Source organism: Rhopilema esculentum, chromosome 10 (assembly GCF_057945365.1).
Source record: "Rhopilema esculentum isolate cy_ngs chromosome 10, ASM5794536v1, whole genome shotgun sequence".
Lineage (NCBI taxonomy): Eukaryota > Metazoa > Cnidaria > Scyphozoa > Rhizostomeae > Rhizostomatidae > Rhopilema > Rhopilema esculentum.
The window spans coordinates 8,524,740-8,546,203 of NC_142824.1; the positions used below are offsets into that span (position 1 = coordinate 8,524,740).

Below are 21,464 nucleotides of genomic sequence, written 5' to 3' on the forward strand. Positions count from 1 at the left end.
TAGGGGAGCTAGTTATTCTAATATTACGCTAGATCAGGTCACGCTGGAACCAGCCCACAATGGAGTGGCTGGAACGGGTTTAGGAGGCTTGCCCCTAAATTTTTTACGGCCAAGCCCTTTGAAATACCGGAAAACACTCCTTCCAAAAAATGTTTGTTTCTTTCTGTCCTTATTCATAAACATAACGATTTAGAAAAGATTTCAATTAACATAAAAATGCAAAACCAAGTTAGATAAAATACAAATTTATCTAAAATACATCTTTGACCACACAAGATAAAGCACCATAAAAAAAACAAAAACGTGTTCCCAGCAGAACTGCTACTAATGCGTTCGTTGGCGTAAACTTTCAAAACATTTTCTAACCCATTGTTGCAAGGACTATAGTCCCAGTTATGCAACATTCCCAATTGAATGTTCCTCTCAGCTACCACCGAGAGGCTTATCAGCGTTCAGCTGCTGCAGCCTTGAGAGGAATCTTTCCAATGCTTCTCCAATTTAAACACCTTAGTTGAATTGCTTTATAACTATTTCTGACATCTACTGAAAGGTATCACATGACCCCCAAAATACGTCATAATCTCGGTTATTATGGTTTTTAGGCTCAGTGTCTTTTTTGAAGCAAGTCATAAAAGCAAACTGACATGAGATGATGTTTTGAAGTTAAAGCTGTATACAGAGTCCATGTTACTTCAAAACAGCTCACAAAAATATCATAAAGCGCAATTGATTTTTCTCCGCAGGTACTGAAGCTTCGAGCTCTGAAGTTTCTTAATTCTTCTCTATTGTCCATTGCTTATTTCTTATCGCAACTTTCATATAAAAAATGAGTGCAATACATAAAGGTGGGATTGGGCATTGACTTCGAATTGAAAAAATGTTCCCATTTCTTTCTTAGGCGTTTCGATAGGTATTTTATGCTGCACTATTAAAAACATGCATTATTAACAAATCCACACTTTCTACAATTACAGTTCCACAATTTTAATTTACAACTTCACAAAGTGAGTCAGATCCACGCTTATCTTAGGCCCTGCTGCTATCTCACTAGTTCAGGATTGAATCCTCTTGGAAATTTATAGGAAAGGCAATGACGTAGCGTTGTTTGAAAACGAGGAGAAAAATTCCATTGTTCAGAATGCTGTAGTGCAAACGATGATGATTCAGACGTCATGAAATGTGCTTGCCCCACGGAGATTAGCGTTTTCCTTTGTTCAGTGAGATAAATATCAAAACTTTTTTATATCATTCTCACCGCTGAAAATGCGGTGAGAATGCAGTGAGAAAAAATTCAGGCTTTCACACCAGTGAGATAACAGTCAGGGGCGCAGTGGCTGGGGGGGCAGGGGGGGCAGCCGCCCCCCCTGGCAAAAATTTTGTCGGATTGTCGGAAAATCCAACGTTTGTCGGAAATTTTGAAATATTAGACAAAATGTAAGGTTTTCATCGATCCTGTCCGAAAGGTCGCATATTTTTTTAAACCTGTCGTAAAATAGGGCATGCTCAACCCTTCTTACTTATTTTCATTAGAGTATTTTTCGGAATTATCGCATTGCTGAAATTTGTAAAGGAAATTAACGCTCTGGTCTCAGTTTTTTTTATAAACTCCCATTTCCGACAGTTAAAATTCAACTCAGTTCATTTCGAAATGAATTCGCTGGTGCTTTAGAAGACGCAAAAAGTTAATATTTTCGCCATGACTTAGCACAGGAAAGTTTTGTCGAGCGACGAATACGCAGAAAGAAAAAGATGCCAGGGGAAAATTGCATAGATGAATTAGAGGGAAATAGGGAATCCGTATATCATCGTGATCGTAGATACAGCTATCAGCTCAATGAATACAAGATTCACGTCTCATAAGGCAATTTTGACAGATTTTGCCTTGCTCAACCCTGAATGTTTTCAAAAAACAATTGAAAGGCAGTTGTGTGCAGTGTAATTCAAAAAGGTTGCGAAGAATAACGGCCTGGATGACGAAAAATTAAGAGATGAGTACAGCTCTTTCGTCAATAATTACCGTAAATTTTGGAAAGTTGCAACTCTCTCCCGGCTGCAGGAGAAAGAGAAAACTTTTCAGTTACATTCAGTTCTTCAGTTGATGATAAGTATAACCTGCAAAGTGCCTTTCCACAGCTAGTCCTTCTTTACAATGTTCTCATCACTTTGCCAATAGGTTCAACAAAGTATGAAAGAGCTTTTTCAAAGCTGAGGATTGTAAAAAAATCGGCTACGGTCAAAGATGGGACAAGACCGCCTTTCCTCTCTGATAACAATCAACGTCGAAAGTGATATTTTACAGTCGATAGACTATGGTGACATCATCGATTTGTATGCTGCCACACCTCTTTTGAGAAAGATGCTGCTTGAGTAACAGTTTATATAAATTTCAGTTAAAAGAAAACTATTCTTTTGGACGCGTTATATCTATTTAAGGTTTAGCATAAATAAATGCAAAGTAATTATGATGGGATTTATAATTTGCCAAAAAAACTTTTTGCTATAAACAGCTATAAATACTAACTTGACAGTTTATTGTCTAGAATAGCGAGAAGACTTGTAGGGTGTAAATTTATAACTAGTTGCAGTTTTGTTTATAGCGATTTATATTTGGTAAGTTTTGTTAGAATAAAGGCTATTGTTGAACATGAAGGTGTATAACGAACGATCCATTCGCTAACGATTTCCAGATCCATTCGTGATATTGTAGTATCAAGTGTTGCAGTATATGCAGCAAGGGTAATCTTCAAGGAATATATTGGGAAAAAATTTGTCGGAAAAATCATAGTTTTATCGGAAAATTTTCAGCTTTGCCCCCCCAAAAAGTTAACTCCCACTGCGCCCCTGATAACAGTTAAGTTCACTGAAAAGTCAGTGAGAATATCGTTATCTCACTGGTGTGAACCAGGCTTAACAAACAATGATACCCCAAGGTGCCCTTTCTGCGGTTCCTGCCCCTGCCGCATCATGAAGCTTCCGGCGCTTCTGGGGTTCGGAGACTGAGCCGAAAGGTAATTATCAATGGCTGTCTCATGCAGAAATTACTTTAAAACAGCGTAGATGGATTATCGAGAGTATGCTTTCAAAGCTAACACTGGCGACTTAAGGATCTTTGCCAAAACTTTTAAGAAAAAAGATACATAACTGGGGCCTTCATCCTAAACTTTATTTAGGTCTTTTGACCCTAGTAAAAGACAAGTATACACAGTTGAAGATTTGCTTAGGAAATGCTCGTTGAAACCACAAACTGCAAGAATTCAAAAAAATAACTTTTTAAATACACACATCTAAGGAAAGGTAAAATTGCTCTGCTATGGAGTGCTAGGCTGCTAAATTGCTCTTTTTTTATCCATGCTATCAATCTAAAAACTTTGTTTTGAAGACATAAAAGGTAGTTTATTCTCGTTAAGAGACTGTAGATCTTCATAAGCAGCATTATCGACTATGGAAAATGATATTGAGGAGAAAGGAAAGCTTGTGTCTTCAGCATACATTTGATGAACTGAGTGACAAAGTTCAATCGTTTATGTGTGGGTTATCAAAAGCGTAGAAATCCGCGCTATTTTAGTTGAAATTTTTATCCAAAATTCTGCATTCAAAAATTACTGGAAGATGCTGCTGGCCAGAAAACCAAGATTTTACAAGCTTCCTATATACCATGGCAACAAGTGAAGAAAACGTTTTTGAAAATTCCATATTCCGTGTATCATTTTAGAGAAATCCGCGTCCAGCAAAGCAAGAATGAAGCATTCGGATATTCCGTCAAGAAATTGTTAGATTTTTGTAATCCGCGACAATTTTGCCATTTTCCACAAAATCCTAATGACCTTTCATGTTGATTCAGATGAAAATGCAAGAATTTCAAGCAGGACCCTTACGGACCCTTCCTCAAACTTAGAACTAAACGCATTCAACTTGCAGCCCGGACAGCAATTTTTAGATAAGATTTAAAGCACCTAATTTCTGCACTTATAAGACCATAAACAAATTTTGCAACAGCATTTGATGATCAAAGGCTTTTTAGTTCAAGAAAAGCTACTAATGTCCACTGCCCTTTGTCCATTTTGAGGTACTAGTAACTGGTCATTTCACTAAATATGACGATGCTAACCAAGATATGAATATACTTACTTCTTTGCGTGCTATTTCAGAAAAAATTAAGCTAATTAATTACTGAGCAGTGATGGAAAAAACAAAATTTGAAATTTGTACTCTCAATGTCTTTTTCTACCACTGTAAAGACACCCCAAATATATACTATGGTTCATGAAGAACGAAATGCCATGACAAATTAACATTAAGATGGAATGTTTTGCATAAAGATAAATTGTTACACAAGTGAAACGCTTTCAAATGAAGCATTATGTGAGTACATTTAGAAACTTTCTTGAAGCCTTTGATTTTGATACCGTCATGGATGAATGCGCACACAGGCACTGCGATTGTAATGGCCGCCATACGGTCACGTGGTACTATTGACCCCCAGCGTCGTGTTAATGGAGGACAGAAAAATGGCCGAACAAGACACTGCAGCTGTGGCAAATGAGGTCGAAGTACTAGTTGAAGGAAATTCCGATAGCCAATCGGGCTTGTCACTTAGTATTGATACACAGCCAATGATAGCCTTGCAACCTTTTGCAGAAACAGAAGAACTCATTATACAGACTAACGATGACGAGTTAGACGATTCTCAAGAAGTACCAGCAGTCGGCGAGGAACATGAAATTGCTTCAATACCCTCTTCACCGAAGGAAAGAAAGAAAAAAGGAAAATCCGGTAAGGGTAAATCAAACCAGAGTGGTGGCAAAAAGGCTTTCAAGAGGTCTTTGCAAGGAGGAGATGACGACGGTGGTCGAAATGAAGTAGATAAACCCAGAAAATGGGAACGGAAGAAAGTTCAAATAAAAACGCTGGAAGGAGAATTTGCAGTTACGATGTGGGCATCAGGTTAGTTTTTTGCATTTAGAATTTCAAAAATATTATCTTGAAGCTAAATCAATACTATGCATCTCAAAATTTTGATTTCTGTTAACTTTTACTCAATATCAGTGATGATAATATGTAAAATGTAAACAAAGTAAACAAAGGGGCTATTGTGCAATATTGTTAGTGTAGGCCTCATAAGCTGAATCAGTTTGAAATGTGAAATCCCTAATAACCTCACTCAGATATTTTTCACATATCATTGCATGTACAAATAAAATTTTTAGTCATGCCAACACCAGCATTAAATATAATGATGCTTGATAAATATTCAAAATCTAATTTCCAAATCAAGCAATCTAATTTCCATTTTAAAATCAAGGATTTATTATTAACCACAATTTTGATTGTTTTATTTGAAAATATACAATACTATTTTATAATCTACTATCTTATTTACATTTGATTCTAGGCAAATGAGGTGCATTTATTTGAAGTTTTACTAAAGAAAATTGAAAGATCAATTGTGTGTTAACAATATATAAATGTTATTAAGAGTGATAGGCATATATTTGGAATAAGATGAAGGCTGAATACTAGTACTAATGATCTGGAATAAAGTAGAATGTAGCAGAAAATATTTTAAGTATCAAAGCTGAAAGTTTATTAATTTAAGAACAAGAAGTTGTTTCTTATGACATATGCAGGCTTTTTCGTAAGAAACAGTGGCCCAGTGATCGCATGATTTCTCTTGCACGAGTGATTGCTCTAAAAATAATAATAATAATAATGAACAATGCTAAAGGCCTCCAAGTTGTTTATAAAAACCGTATGATTGCGTGAACGATCAAACGCTCACATGGTTGGGTTTGTGCGAGTGCTGACACAATCTTTAGTGATCGCTTGTGTCAAATGAAAAGGCCTGCATGTGATATATCCTTATTCTTATATTCTAAGGTTTGCAAAGGTATAATGAACTGATTATGTTCAAAATTAATTTTTAGAGGACAAAAATGCAGATGAAGAACAAACAGAACCTGACTATTCAGAGTATATGACGGGAAAAAAATTACCACCAGGTGGACTTCCTGGGATAGATTTATCTGATCCAAAGCAGTTATCTGAATTTGCAAGGTACTTACTTGGATAAAATTTAATTTTTTTGAGAAAGAATGACATCTCTGTAGGCCAGGTCTCTGTAGCTAAAGCTTGCTGTGTGTTTTGATAATGTGCATTGCTGTATAGGCAGAGCTGTACATTCTTTGGTATATAGAACAAGGTGGTTTTGAGCTGCAACCCTAGTTTCACACTAATGTGATCACCACTCTGTAAGTAGTATTTTTAAAGATATATTACCTCTAATCATATCAGCAAGTATGAAGTGTCAATTTTTGTGCACTCCACAGAACAAGCAAAGTTTTGGCTGTTAACCAAGCAAGCAGAGAGGGCCAGAGAAAATCTGATATTTGGCATGAATTTTTATGTTATTGTTGACTTTAGTTAACTATGATTTTTTGCAGACAAGAGAGACCTTGTAAGAATGTTTGACAATTCTTACAAGATTAAGGTTGCGCACCACTTTGTTAACCTGAAGAAACCTTTGTGCACAACACATAATCATTAAATACAGGCACATTAGCAATGATAGCTTAATTATGACATATTCATTTTGCTGTGCAAAAGACAATTTATCTTGCAGACAGATGTGTGCTTGATCTGCTCTTGTGATAATGCATTTAATATTTTATTCATAGCTTATTTCACAGCTCATTTTCATAAAGGAATGTTAGTTTTTATTTGTTATTTATTCCACAATTTAGAAAGACTCCTTTTGTATTTTTTAGGATGAAGCCAAAACGACCCAGGGAGGATGACAGCATTAAGACAATAGCATGCCCTCACAAAGTGAGTCATTTTGTAAAAAAATGATTAAATGCATGATTATAGATTAAATATCTTTAAAACGTATAGAAGACCAAGTAGACTATAAGCAATGTGAAAATTTCTATAAAATTTCTAGAACTTGAAGCAACACTAATAATCCCTAATTATTATTGCTGTTTCATTTTGAAAAATTGCTCTTATCTTGTTAAAGTATTCCCAATTTTCATTGTGAATCAAAGCCATCAAGAGCTTGATGACACCATTACATGGCCTCCCAGTATAAAAATCTTATTTATTTGGTATTTAAATTAAGCAAAAAATTTAACCTGATTTACTTGTCAAGATATTGTTATACAGTCGCCTTCCCGAATAGTCACTTCATTTAAAGTCAAATTACCATTTACAGTCACATGAAATTTAGACCCAAATATGAAAACTATCCAATTTAACTCTGTTTACAGTAACAGTCCCCTTATTGTCGCAGATTTTCACACAACATTTGGTGTGACTACAACAGAAATCTACTGTACATAAATATTATCTATTTGCAATAATTTTTTCAAACCATGTGGCCTATAATTGGCTCTTTATAGCAATTGTTCAATTGATACTAAACTGCTCCCTTTGTTTCAAGAAAAAAATTAACTTCTTTACAGTATTTGATTATGTACAATATTTGAAAAATATAATTCAATGACAATTATCATTGTATATAAATACCTTGTGTCAAATGGCACGGTTAAATATTGCACACAAACTTTGAAGTTTTTCCACATGTTTTAATAAGTTGCCTTCTTTTCTCACAAGGGATGCACTAAGATGTTCAAAGACAATTCAGCAATGCGAAAACATCTTCATACACATGGTCCTCGAGTGCATGTTTGTGCTGAATGTGGCAAGGTTTGCAACAAATAGATTTTGCCAATTCTTTTATCCTCAAAATCTCCAGTTTTTTAATGAAAATCTGCTCTTTTTCTGTTTCAATTGATAGTGTTTGACATCGTATTTGTGGTTATCATATCTAAAAGTTGACAGTGAACTCAATCCTGGTAATATGAAATTTGTTAGTGTGCTAATCGCATGCATTGAATGAACTAGTAGGAATAAATTTGGAAAAAATTGCAAAATATTGAAATGTTAACATTGTAGAAATTCTGGACTAAACCAATTCAAAGAGTCAAGTGTGAAAGGAATCTGAGGAAAATATTGGCTGGGATTTTCAAGTTCTCCCTCATGTATATTTTTTTATTTGTGCCAAATTTTGTAAAAAAATTCAAATGACAACTCATGGAATTATGACAGGTCATTTCTCAAGTTGTAATTTCAGTCAAGTTAAGGTGATTATCACACTATCTTTGGAGTGCATCCACTGGTCAGCTTATGTGATTTTTGTCATGCATTGACTTCAAATGCCTCTAATTTCTAGGCATTTGTTGAAAGTTCTAAACTGAAAAGGCATCAGTTGGTTCATACTGGTGAAAAACCATTCCAGGTAAAGAATTCTGCATACCTAAAGTTTTCTTACAGAAGTTTTAATTATTTTTATGAGCTAAGAAAAAATATTATCACTCATGTTTGCATCCAAGTTTTTTTTAAAACAAACTCTTCTAATTCTCTTCTAAAAAGAGAATATTGGAAAGCATTGCTAATTTCAACCATCAGTTTTGCAATCCATTGGTTTGGTTAAGAGGGAACTTTGGAAACCCCCTCCTTATTTTGCCTCATTAACATGTTGAAAAGGCAATGTTGAGGCTTGTAGATTTCGAAGATTTAGACAAATTTATCAAAATTTAAATGCCAATTACCCAAACATTCTTTATTGAGATAGCCTCTTTGCTAAGGTGAAGGGCTAGTCCTGTGAAAAATTTAGAATGTGTTTCAAAAATTGAAGGGTTTGTCCCAAATCCTTTATCCCCACCCCTTTCCCCATCTTTATTGGCCCTGACTGTGGTGCTGTTGCAATGTACGTTCATTATTTTGATCTATTCTACATTTGATTACTTATCTTATGATAGCCTGTAATATCCAAAGCATAGTTTTTTGATTACATTTTGGTGTAATGCTTGAATTTTCATTGATAAAATCTCATCTTGATTTTTTGCTAGAATTGTTTGCCTCAAGTACTTTGTCTAGATAAATTCTTGTTTTTTTCCAGTGCACATTTGAAGGATGTGGCAAGCGTTTCTCGCTGGACTTCAATCTACGAACGCATGTTAGGATTCACACTGGAGATCGCCCATATGTATGCCCTTTCGACTCGTGCAATAAACGATTCGCTCAATCTACGAATCTCAAATCGCACATTCTAACACATGCAAAATCAAACGCAAAACAAGCCCAAAGGTCGCAGTCTGAAGAGGAAGACATGGCGCCGGAGATGGAATTAGAAATGGAGATAGGAACAGAATCACCTTGATATGCACTGAGACACCTTAATTCTGCAAGGTCAGTAAGCTGGTGAATATCAATTGTAGAGACTGTTCTAAGTGATGCAGTTATTAGCAAAGGCTGCAATTGAACACTTTTTGATCAGGGTGAATAACTTGAATATATACAACGAGGTGGATGGTTTCTTTATGTCAACGGTAAGAAATTTATTTACATCTGCTGCTCGACTCATGGTGCTCTTGTAGATGATATTGCAGGCTTGGAAAGACTGCGGAAACAGAATTGTGAATAGATTCGTCTTAGACTGTTTTCTCTTAAGTATTATGATTCGAAAATGCACATGTGCTTCTTCGTAGCCTTACTTAACAACAACGTCAAGGGGAAGTTCGTTACTTGTATGTATCCCTTGAACTGCAGCACAAGGTCAGCTCTACAAATATAATCTTAGCAATAGTGGTAAAATTCAATCGCCCGCAGTGTTGTGTTTGTAGGCCATGTTTTTTATTGACTTACATCTTGCTGCAGTAGCTATAAAAGTGTATATAAAAAAACTCCCAAAACTATCGACTGCTGGCAGAAAATACCGTCTACGCGACAAAAGAGTCTCAGTTACATTAAATCTGAGCAGAATGTCCACTTACGTGTGATTCTCCGGTAGCGAATTTCTGGTTACAAGGGGGTTAATTGGAATTAAATGGGGCTTCTACATGGTTAAATGCTCAAAACTGTACCATAGGGACATGTACAAAGATTAATCTAAAATTTTCAATAACATCTTTTAACCAAGGTAGTTTAGCTTCAGTCGCAATCTTAGACTTATCACGAAACCTAAGGCAAAAAGTGATATGTAATGAACTGTTCAATGTTGTGGAATATGCAGACCCAGTTTAATTTTGCATTTTTAGTTAGTTATGGTAACAGACTCGCTTTGCATTTGATTGGTCATGCATTTGAATCACCCCCCCCCCCCCCATAAGGAAGAATCCGTTAACTTCCAGTCACAGTTTATTCAACGTTAGAGGGACTTAGATTTGAACACCAGCACCCTGGTTATGTATTTGGTCGTTTAAGTAAAAGAAAGTACCATCTTACAAGCTTTTTTATTCCTACTTCTCGGTGATAACGGCTCTTTGTGATGCCTATGTCGCATATTGTCAACCAAAGAACATAATTGATTAATGCGATACTTCAAAATGTTGTGTGTTGTTATGGTGCTGGTCATATTTTGCGCTGAAGTAAAGGTATGTTCGTGGCAAAGTGTAGGTATCAACAGGGGTATTTTGTAGAACCTTTGTCGATCTGCTTTTTGCCAAAATCTGCAATTTTTCTGCTGTGAACTCGAAAATCGTCTTTTTTAATTTTCAGTAACGAATGTTTACTAGACTCTAGTCCGTTATAGTTTCAAATTATGAAGTTGTGTTTTCAGTAACTTGTCGTCTTTGAACATGCTATGTTTTTTGAAGAAGCACTGTTCAAATCTTGTGAAATCTTCTTCTGAAGATACATTATTTTAACGGGGTTATTATATTGAGTAGTCCTTAAGAATGACCCTTTTGGAACCCTTTTTGCTATTTTGAACTACACGTGAAATGCTGGTGTTCAATAATTGATATTTCTTGATTCCACACCAGACATGCGCTGTTTCTGTCAGAAAATACCTTGGATTGATTCTTCTGCCATTAGCTTCGACCACTTCCTTCCACTTTCATCAAAGAAGATTGAGTCCTACGACGCCTCAGCTTTTTCTTGCGCACTACCTTCCGCAATACTTTATGCAAAACGTCTCATTCCATTTAGGCTATTGATAGTTTATTTTAGTTTAGATTGCAGATAGAATGATGTACCTTGGTAAACCCCTTATGCAGGAGATTCGATCGGCCATGTAATTATGGGAGAGGGTGAGCTTAGAGACTATCTGCAGGAATAAAAAATACATCAGTTCTAGCTGGCTATTCAAAATATTTGCTGATTTAAAGCCAAAAATGAGCAACAAAGTTGAAATAAGAACAACAGAAGAAAAACGATGCTAACGATAAACAAACGAGTTTAAGAACTTTGACGCAATGGTTTCTCGGAAAAGAATATTCTGAAATTGCTCGTCAGCATTTATTTAACCAATCTCCGTTTTCTTTTGTCTTGGTATTTTTTAAATTTCCAAATATCTATACCATCAAAATTCAACCTTCCCAATTTATTTCTACCCCACCGGTTTATTAAAATTCAGAAACGAATTATTAAATTCGAGCCCTCACACCTCATCCATCCGTATTTTTTTATTCTATTATTTATCTGAATGAAGATAAATGAGGTTTAAGAAAACAACTTGATTGATGGTATCTCAGTAAAAAACGTTTACACTAAATCACACTGCAAGGTTCTTGAAGCAAAAACTTTCTTGAAGTAAATTTTTAAATAGGCCAGCGTTCATGATACCGGATCGCCACCATAGAAGAGCAAAGTAACATAAACTCTGAGGTGGCACTTTGGATAGAGGTAATACCAAAACCCTCCTCAAGGTTTTATTGCATTATTCGCTTCTGCCATCCGGGAATTCATGAACATAGATCAGCACATAATTTTTTGCAGCTTTCCTTGGTCCAACAAAATTTCTCTTCCTATTCTTCCTATTCTGCAGTTCCCTCTTAAAAGCCAGCCACGAATTGTTGCATCCCCTGTGTAGCCAAAACCTTTGACGAGCATTATCTTTCTTCGCAACATATGTGACCCCGCCCCTTTGTATTCTAGCGCCAATCCTGGGTTCATGTTCTTGCCTATTTCTGGCAGGGGCGTCGCCAAAGGGGGTACGGGGGCGCTGTACTCCCCGCTCCACATTTTGTCTGTCGACGCATAAAGGATTTTTGCCGGGCAAAAAAAGACATTTTTTTCTCAACCTTTAGTATATATAATTCTAACCTTTTTGTACAAATTTTAACGTACTAACATTTCTGTAGCAGTTGAACTTTCAAAGTATGCAGCAGCACATAAGAGTATTTATCTTTTGACCACGCCCTTAAAGAATGAGTTACGCCCTTTTTTGTTGGCAAAAGTCATTTCTGTACCCTTCCGAAAGTTTTTTTGGCTTCGCCCCTGATATTTGACTCTAGAATGATATTCGGTTCAGATGCAGAAGAAAGAGATTTCCATTCCGCTAATCAGAGCGCTGTATGGCGGAAGCGGATTGCCGTGAACCTTAACAAATATTTGGAAACCACACACGTGGACGAATTTATTTGCGGCCTCAAATTCCCAATCCCCAATCCAACATTTTTTTCGGATGTGGGTAATATGCGAATGTACAGTAGCATTGAGGAGGGGGCAGAAAATGTCCTGTCGGGATTAATCGATACATTTCGTTTAAGGTAAGCTTGAAAATTTCCTTTAGCGATATATGATGACCAGGGATAACTTAATGTGTAAGAAAATTCGAGTGCAAGTCTTTTCCATTTTTTGAAAGTTTTTCCAAGTATGGAGATTTTTCACCTTCTTTTCTGTCTTCGAACCTTTGTCCAATCGCAGCCAAAAACCGGTACGATATTGACCCCGATAGCAATGAAATCCACCTGCAAATGTAACTGGATGAAATACACCTGCATCAAATACTTTTATGAACACGATTTTGCAGCAGGCTTATCCTTTATAATAATATGTTATTATGTTGCGGTTTCGGCAGTTTTCATTTGCATTCCCCTGTCATAATGTATTATTGAGTTTCGTTTTGAATGATTCGACCAAAGTGGGCCTGACATTCCGATATCCTCCTGGTTGTTCGATCATCTTTGGTGCTTATGCTTTGTAAACAAGAGACATCTCACCGTTATCTTGCAGGTAAATATTGTTAAACATGCGCGTCCATCACACCTTCTTTTGGCTTTCGTCGTGAAGAGCACATTGCTTTCTTATATGCCTGGGTCAGTTGTCATCCCTACGTTTGCTTTTTCACATTCTTTCCAGATAGCTTTGTCGTTTCTTTCGGCCCACCGTGATGTTAAATTTTTTTGCAAGTGCGGTTGGTGCTAAAATGCAAAATCAAGAAAATTAGAATTCAGAATCAAGAAATTGTGTTTAGATGGAGTTGGTGTTTTATGTTTCATCTAAAATCTGCAGAGACTTCCCTTCAAAGTTACCCAGCCAGAGTGTTTAGCCGACAAAGTAGGGGGCTGAGAACCTAGCGAGGGGGATGGTGCTAAATTTGGTACATGACAACGGATTTAAAAATAATAGTTATGCTAATTCACTCATTCTATCGGGATAGACCCTGATTATATACGCTAATGGCTAATCGTGGAAACAGCTTCGATTCCTTTAGTTTTGTCTGATTGTTTGTATAGCATCAACTACGTGGGATGGGATTTTAAGGGGGGACTTTGCAACCCCTGGTATTATATACTGGCCCGTAATGAAAAAGGAAATATTTCGCGGCAAATAAGAAGGTCTGGGATCAAATTCAAGAGCTAAAAGAAGCACACCTCTCAACTGATAATATGACAAGAAGGTGATAGATTAATAAAAGTGGACGTCTTTGGTGTCAGGTGAAGGTTTATTAAACAATGATAAATAAATGAACTTTTTATTAGCTTTATTGTTTCAATGAAAAATGTAATCTGTCATCTAACAATATCTCACAACGTACAGTGGATGTTTTTTATACACTTGACTTTAATTGGTGGCAAAGTCCTCAGGCCTCATAGTTGCATCAATTGGCTAAGAAAGAGACAGACATCATTTTTCACTAATAAATAGTTTTAGCAAGTATCAATAGCATGGTTATATAGATAACTTCCTTTTGAATTGCCAATACATTTGGATACGACAAAGCAAAGCAACTTACGAGCTATTTGTATCATCGTTATTCCCCACCAAATACCCCAGAAATAACCAATGAAGAAGTAGAGTACAGTTATCAGTTGAAATATTGACGCCATTATGTTCCAAGTAAACACTTCGACCCATCTTGCGGCCATATGTTGATCACAAGGCCACAATATTGAGACGAACGCTCCTGTTGCTGTACCTGCAAGGAGAATGGAAAATAGGGCCTAATTTTACAGCCTAAATCTAAAAATTCAGATATTTTTCTCTCAAATATACTTCTGGAATTTGATTGTCTGAACAATAAATTACACTACCTAAAGTAATTACTTGTCGTTAGAATCATAAATATTCATACTGATGGTTGGACTGTTTGCTTTTCTAAGTATAATTATTAACATTGAACTCAAGCACTTAAAAATTTGTTTCGACATTATGTTTTGATTAAAGTACATTTACAGTGCCAATTAAAGCAAATCCTAAAAAACCAGCAATTATTTGACATAAAAGCTTGACAGTTAGAGAAAATTAATTTCAAAGATTAGTCTTTATATTGACATTATACTGTCGATCAATGGCCTCGTTTAGAAGATTCAAACAATGGATTCAAATCAGCTGGTATGCGAGCTATTACATCGTCCGTGCTCTAACTTTCTTAATTAATACAGCACTATACTTAGGTAAATGGCCAAAGCTAAGAACAGGAAAAGAAGTTATTAAATTCTTTCAGCTGCAAAGGGTTTTCGTGCTCAGATGAAGTGAACTTTGCCCTCCAGAACGCTAATCTTCCATTTCTATTTTTATGCCCCTCCCTTCTTGATGCGTAAGTTATGATCTACCACAAAATTTAGTCATATCTTATCGTAGTCTGAAGGATTTTACGGTGTTCAGGTTCTTTACTAGAAGCGAAAATTTGTAATATCTTATTTGCTATGATTTGCACTCTTTCGTACAAGCGTCAAAAATTTTTTCTTGTGTTCGGTACAAATGATCCCTCGGTTTGTCTTTAACTTTTCTGTTAACCTGAGCGGTATCGAATGGTGATAGATGCTTATCATAAGGAAAATCTTGAATCAGAAGAGGTTCCAGAACGGAACATTGATGGAATAAGTGTTACACAAATATTAGTCTTCGATAACAAACAGTTCCACCCATCTACTTACCAAGGCCTGGAAACAAACAGTTGAGAATTAGGCATATAATGGCAGCTCTTCTAGGGACAACAGGGACTGATTCTTGCAGCCTGAGGTATCCTGCCTTTTGAAAAACTGATTTCTCTTCCTCGACAAATCCTGTTGTTCCTTGAAACCTGAAATTTTCTTCTCGTTCAAAGATGGTCAAACCTTTTGAGCCTGGCTCTTCATGTTCTTCTGAAGACATTACCTCATTCGGAAAACTTTCTTCAAACACTGCAATTTTGTTTTTCTTGGCTTCCATTGTCCTGCTGAATACAAGTTACCTTATTTCAAGGAAAGCTTCTATCGTTTTAGCAGCAAGAATTTGTATTATTTAAACCTTTACGACAGACTGTTCTATAAAATTGCTCTTCCTCTTTTCATTTTGAAAAATTTCACTTTTGTTAAAATATGATTTTTTTAGAACTACATCAAAAATGATATATTGCACCCTTTGAAATGTTCTAAGCTCTAGTATGAATATCAACGATGAATGTCATCAACCTTGGTTTGGAGATGACTGGGACACCCTCCATTCCAGCACCCTCCTATTTACTGTTCATTCTAGCAAAATTTGTGGGGGATTTGCACAATCTGGTAGAATTGTAGCTTAATGAAGCAAAATAGCACAGCTAAAATTAGATGATACAATAACTGATGATATGTACACTAGCAAAACAAAGGATGCGCCCAAACAATTATCAGAAATTTGGTTTCAGTGGAAAGCCCAAATCTGCAACATATTAAAGGACATGTGTCGTGAACATGACTGGCTACTGCAATACAATTATCACTTTTGTTTAGTACAAAGCATGGAGTCGAGGATGAATTTTTACGGCAAAAATTAATTAAGAAGAAATGAAAAGTCACGAAACAATGGAATTCCACTCCAAACGCTTTTGTTTTATTAGCCAAATGCTAATGCGACATATGCCCTTTAAAGCAAAGTCAATGACACAGATTTTTTCATACAGGGCATGCTCTGTCATCCCAAATCAAATGGTGTGGTCAGAAAAACGTTTCTAGGAGAAAGCCCTTATACCTCCTCCAGCTAAGCTCGCCTTTGCTCCCTTCTTACCACCTTGGCTACATTATTTAATATGGAGTAAAAATTGCTATTTGATTTTGCTTTATAATTGGTGAACTGTTGGCGTGTACATATCCAGGTTCAGGTTTCCTTACTCCCGATTGGTCTTGCCAGTCCCTTTGATTTTAACGTCATGCAGCTTGACATTTTTAGAATGATCGTAGGTGTAAACGTATTCTGGCACCCAAAGACACAAATAAAGTAGAGACCTTGGACGTCGGGTCTATTTCTTATCTAAGGGCAAATGTAGGGAGGGACAAAAACTTCCGAGGAAAGGGCACTTTTACAAAAGTGACAGGCATATGTCCCTGGTGCTCCTCTGACGTCACAGATAATGAATGCTGGGGACAGTACAGAAGTAATTGTAAATGGGAAAACAAATTTGCAGAATCGAGGTTCCTGCTGGACACAAAAATGTTTCAGAGGGAAAGCAAAGTTATCTGGTGAGTGCTTTAAAGTTTTATTAAGATTAATTTCCATGGTTTTCATGGTTCATAGTTACCTTTATTTCTACTTGTGTGATTTAAGTAGATGATGCTGATTTTTAAAAAAATGATGTAATAGAAAGGCTTACGAAAGCTTTTGCTGTGAACTATGATTCTCAATCCGAACCTCAACATCCACTGAGACGAATTTAAAAGATTTTGATCTTTATTCTGAAACCCCCAGAATGTTAGTTTTGAGCTTGAGAAAAGATATTGATAGAAAGAAACAATCAAAATCTAAGTCTTCGATTATAAAGCTTTATCAATCGTATGGTATCAAAAACATTAAAAATTGCCTTGGGTCGACTCTCGTCATCAATCGTCATACGAAAGCCAGTTTGGATACATGTTTATAGATGAAGTCAGTCTGTCATGTTGCTGTTGTGCTTACGCTTAGATAAGACACACAAGACACATCAGGATTTGTATTAAGGCTGAAATTCTGCTTCCATGGTCCACTTACAATTTTTTTTCGACTGCTGTAGAAAAACGTTTTTATGGAGATAAACCCTGTCGTAACTAAATGCCTGGAAATAAGCACAAACCCATGTTAAATATCTAAAAAACATACCACCTTTTTTGCTGTTTTTTTTCTCAAAGAATGTTTTTGAAGATTTTGCCGCGTCAGCTATCCAAGGAAGTTCTCTTTCCTTGCACTGTCTGTTGTTATTGCGTTCGGCTTTAGCAACTACGACGTTCTTTACTGAGTACAATCATAATTGTTTCGAGGGAAATCTGTTGCTCGAGAGCGCAAGCTGGTAAATTATTTTTTATTGTGAATTTGAAACCCTTTTGTTGATCTTTCTTCTTCGCTGTACCGACAGATTTTAGGCTTCTATAGCATTACCAACAGATGCTCATCACTATGATATCAGGAACAGCAAGTAAACCGTTGTGATAATTGAAATATGTGATTCTGCCAGGGGGTGGGATTGGTGTTCTCTAAAGTTATTGTGATATAAAAGAGTATTGATTAGAGTACTGCCTTCAGCCCTCAAAGTATATTCACATATTACACAGAAATAGCAAAGAGAGTGTGCCTGTATTGAACAAAATTCAGCTTTATTGTGGAGACACCAAAAAGAAATTCAAAAATTTATAATTGTTTTGTTTCCGCCTTTTACAATCAAATCTACGTTGTCAAAATCACGTACCGACTTTATAAGCATATTGATTTCTATTTTAGACGACAGTGATTGTAACAGGTAAATTTTATAATAAATCATATTACAAGTATGATTACTTGCTTCTAACTCTCAATTTATCTTGATGAATCTTTTGTTAGAATGATTGATAAGATAGGGTCAATACATCTGCTGCGACAAATGCTTCTATTTGTGAAATACGTATGCAATTCACAGTCAAAATTGTTCAGGTCATAACTTTCTTAAAATATCTAGCAGGTGCCACACTGTTTTTAATTGGTTGTAAAACACCGAAATTGACGATTCCTATTGCAAGATGATAAAGTAATATTTAAATAAATCTTTGCTAGTGACACCACGAAACTTGCGAAATGAATAGCAAACCGTATTTTTTCTCCAAATGCTGAATACCAAAAAAATGCAGCATTACTATTCTGCTGTTTGTATTAATGCCAAAAAGAAACGAATTTAATGCTTTTCAAAATCCACAAACTGTCCTAAACAAAAAACTATGAATTAATGTGATTATGGCTTGAATCTCAGGACAGCCAACTATTTCCAAGTTCATCGTAGTGACGAAAAGGAGATGCTTGACGTTTTCATAAATTAGTTATTGGGCTGCCTGCCTATGAAAGTGCTTCAAGACAAGATCGGAATTCAACTTATGTTTTACTATGATAGTTACAATAATAAAAAGTGTTCACCGTCTTCAAAATAAAAAAATTCACTTTGAAATATCTATAAACTACAAGGTTTAAGGCATCATGTATTTCAGACATTGCATTTTGTCAACGTAATTCTTAGAAGCAAAGTAACTTTTAGCTCTTTCAGATCAAGCTGTCTTTAGTCGTTTTTTGATTTTGTAATCAAAAGTTGAAAAATTTGCCAAGCCTTTATCAATGCCTTTGGGAAAATTGAACACATCTAAAAATTAGCAATGTTCTTCAAAAATTGCTGTACAAACTGAGTTACTCCATAACATAGTGACCTTGAATCTATTACATTTTAGAGAAACATTCGCTGTAAACAGTTGAAGATTTAATGCTATGAAACATTGCAGTTTTTTAGAAATGTTATCTAAAAAATATGATTTCTTCAAAAGCCTTGAACAATTCAAGATACTACATTGATTGCTAATCAATTCTGACAAAAGCTCTTAAAATTTGTATTTATCCAAACCATGAAAACTAGCTACAAATATGAACAATTTGCCAGCCTAAAAGTGCTTTTTACGTTTTTAACCAAAAGTAAAATCTTGTTATGTTCTGTGAAATTGCGCATCCTTCAACGCATAACGCAAAAACTAGCTTTTTATAGCCATATTATCATAAATCTGATTTTTAGAGAAAAATTGTAGCCGACTTCCGTTTACAGGTTTTTGAAGACTAAAACAATGATCCTACAAAAACATTACATGCCTAGAAACTCGTGATTACATTTGCTGCATTATCTGCAGTTAAGTTGATTTCTAACTCAGTCTAGTCTAATTGCCTTCAATTTCCTTCATTTTGTAACACAACTTTTTCCTTCAGAAAATGACAATTTCAGGAACCCCTGGACTTACATTTTAGAGAAAATTTCACACACAGGAATATTCTTTGTTAAGAGTGCTGCCTGCACATTCTTCAAAACTTGGTCAAATTGTTTCCTGCATATTCATCAAAACATTTTTTGATCCAATTGTTTTTTTTTTCATTTGAAATTTTAGAAAAAAGTTTGCCTTCAGAATTGACGGTTTTGATAAGCCTATAGCCTTGCTTTTTTACGAAAAATGCAAATATACAAGTTAGACCATTTTGAAACAATTAGCTGCTTCCTTCGATAAACTAAGTTGGTTTTTACCTCTTCCTGGTCAAATTGCATTTTGTCGGCATTATTTTGAAGCAAAAAGTTTCTCTTCCAAATTTGAAGATATTGGTAAGCCTATGGCCTTACTTTTTTATGAAAAATTCAAATATCAAAGTTAGACCTTTTTGAAATAATTAACTGCTTCCTTCGATAAACTAAGTTGATTTTTACCTCTTCCTGGTCAAATTGCATTTTATCGGCATTATTTTGAAGCAAAAAGTTTCTCTTCCAAATTTGAAGATATTGGTAAGCCTATGGCCTTACTTTTTTATGAAAAATTCAAATATCAAAGTTAGACCTTTTTGAAATAATTAACTGCTTCCTTCGATAAACTAAGTTGATTTTTACCTCTTCCTGGTCAAATTGCATTTTATCGGCATTATTTTGAAGCAAAAATTTTCTCTTTCAAAATTGACGATGTTGGTAAGCCTATAGCCTTGCTTTTTGATGAAAAATTCAAATATCAAAGTTATACCTTTTTGAAATAATTGGCTGCTTCCTTCGATAAACTAAGTTGATTTTACCTCTTCCTGGTCAAATTGCATTTTATCGGCATTAGTTTGAAGCAAAAATTTTCTCTTCCAAAATTGACAATTTTGGTAAGCCTATAGCCTTGCTTTTTTATGAAAAATTCAAATATCAAAGTTAGGATCTTTTTGAAATAATTGGCTGCTTCCTTCGATAAACTAAGTTGATTTTTACCTCTTCCTGGTCAAATTGCATTTTATCGGCATTATTTTGAAGCAAAAATTTTCCCTTTCAAAATTGACGATGTTGGTAAGCCTATAGCCTTGCTTTTTTATGAAAAATTCAAATATCAAAGTTAGGATCTTTTTGAAATAATTGGCTGCTTCCTTCGATAAACTAAGTTGATTTTTACCTATTCTTGGTCAAATTGCATTTTATCGGCATTAGTTTGAAGCAAAAATTTTCTCTTCCAAAATTGACGATTTTGGTAAGCCTATAGCCTTGCTTTTTTATGAAAAATTCAAATATTAAAGATAGGATCTTTTTGAAATAATTGGCTGCTTCTTTCGATAAACTAAGTTGGTTTTTACCTCTTCCTGATCAAATTGCCTTTTATCAGCATTATTTTGAAGCAAAAATTTCTTGAAAATGTTTTTGTTATATTGAATAACTCTATCTTTCTACAAATTTGGTTGGTTTCTAGCCCTTTCTGATCCAACTCCCAGTAATTTGTTTTATTTTGGCTCCAAACTTTGCCTTTATAAATTGGCGATTTTTGGTTAGTTTGTAGCCTTGCTTTTTAATGAAAAATTTATAAACCTAAAATGATGTTTTCATAGTTGGCAAATTTTTGCATTATCTGACAATTTTTGCAAACTTATATTGAATCGAGTGTGGATCATTTTATTGAAAGAAAAGCACATTTAAACCTAGATTAAGAGTTGCAGAAAGAAATATAAGTAGCTTAGAAAGGGAAGCGATTTCTAATGAAAATTTTTAAGCATGGAAGGGCAAAGAAACATACAGTGCCAATATTTGGTAAACGAAATTTTGATGGGCAATTACAAAAAGCTGAAAGTTCCAAACAGATGAAAGATATAAAAAGGTGAGTCTGAAACACTGAGAGATTTCAGGAATTCTTAAAATTAAATGGAAAATATAGAACGTTAAATGAAGGTAACTACAAGATGTCAAGCATTTCTCTATTTCTTTTAATATCAATCTGGCTGATTCCCCAGATGAAAGTTATTATAAG

The 21,464-nt window shown here is 35.2% G+C and overlaps 2 protein-coding genes across 5 annotated transcripts; one reads left to right on the forward strand and one right to left on the reverse strand.

Annotated features, from left to right (window-relative positions):
• The first annotated feature begins 4,468 nt into the window (after nt 1–4,468).
• On the forward strand, nt 4,469–10,782 carry LOC135690605 (uncharacterized). Its single transcript, XM_065208206.2, has 6 exons — nt 4,469–4,944; nt 5,925–6,054; nt 6,765–6,825; nt 7,612–7,704; nt 8,231–8,296; nt 8,960–10,782. The coding sequence occupies exons 1-6, from the start codon at nt 4,494–4,496 to the stop codon at nt 9,218–9,220; spliced, it is 1,062 nt and encodes a 353-aa protein (XP_065064278.2). The 5' UTR covers nt 4,469–4,493; the 3' UTR covers nt 9,221–10,782.
• Nucleotides 10,783–11,031: 249 nt separating this feature from the next.
• LOC135691744 (protein stum homolog) lies at nt 11,032–21,379 on the reverse strand. 4 transcript variants are annotated; one of them, XM_089110965.1, is made up of 3 exons: nt 17,323–21,379; nt 15,165–15,442; nt 11,032–14,203 (listed from the first exon to the last, which is right to left on the reverse strand). In XM_089110965.1, exons 2-3 carry the CDS (start codon nt 15,436–15,438, stop codon nt 13,935–13,937), a joined length of 543 nt encoding a protein of 180 aa, XP_088967091.1. In that variant the 5' UTR covers nt 15,439–15,442; nt 17,323–21,379; the 3' UTR covers nt 11,032–13,934. The 4 variants fall into 4 exon arrangements, with proteins under 4 accessions (XP_088967091.1, XP_088967090.1, XP_088967092.1 ...); XM_089110964.1 differs by having other exon boundaries at nt 15,165–15,445; XM_089110966.1 differs by having other exon boundaries at nt 15,165–15,445; nt 17,320–21,379.
• Between the last annotated feature and the right edge of the window lie 85 nt (nt 21,380–21,464).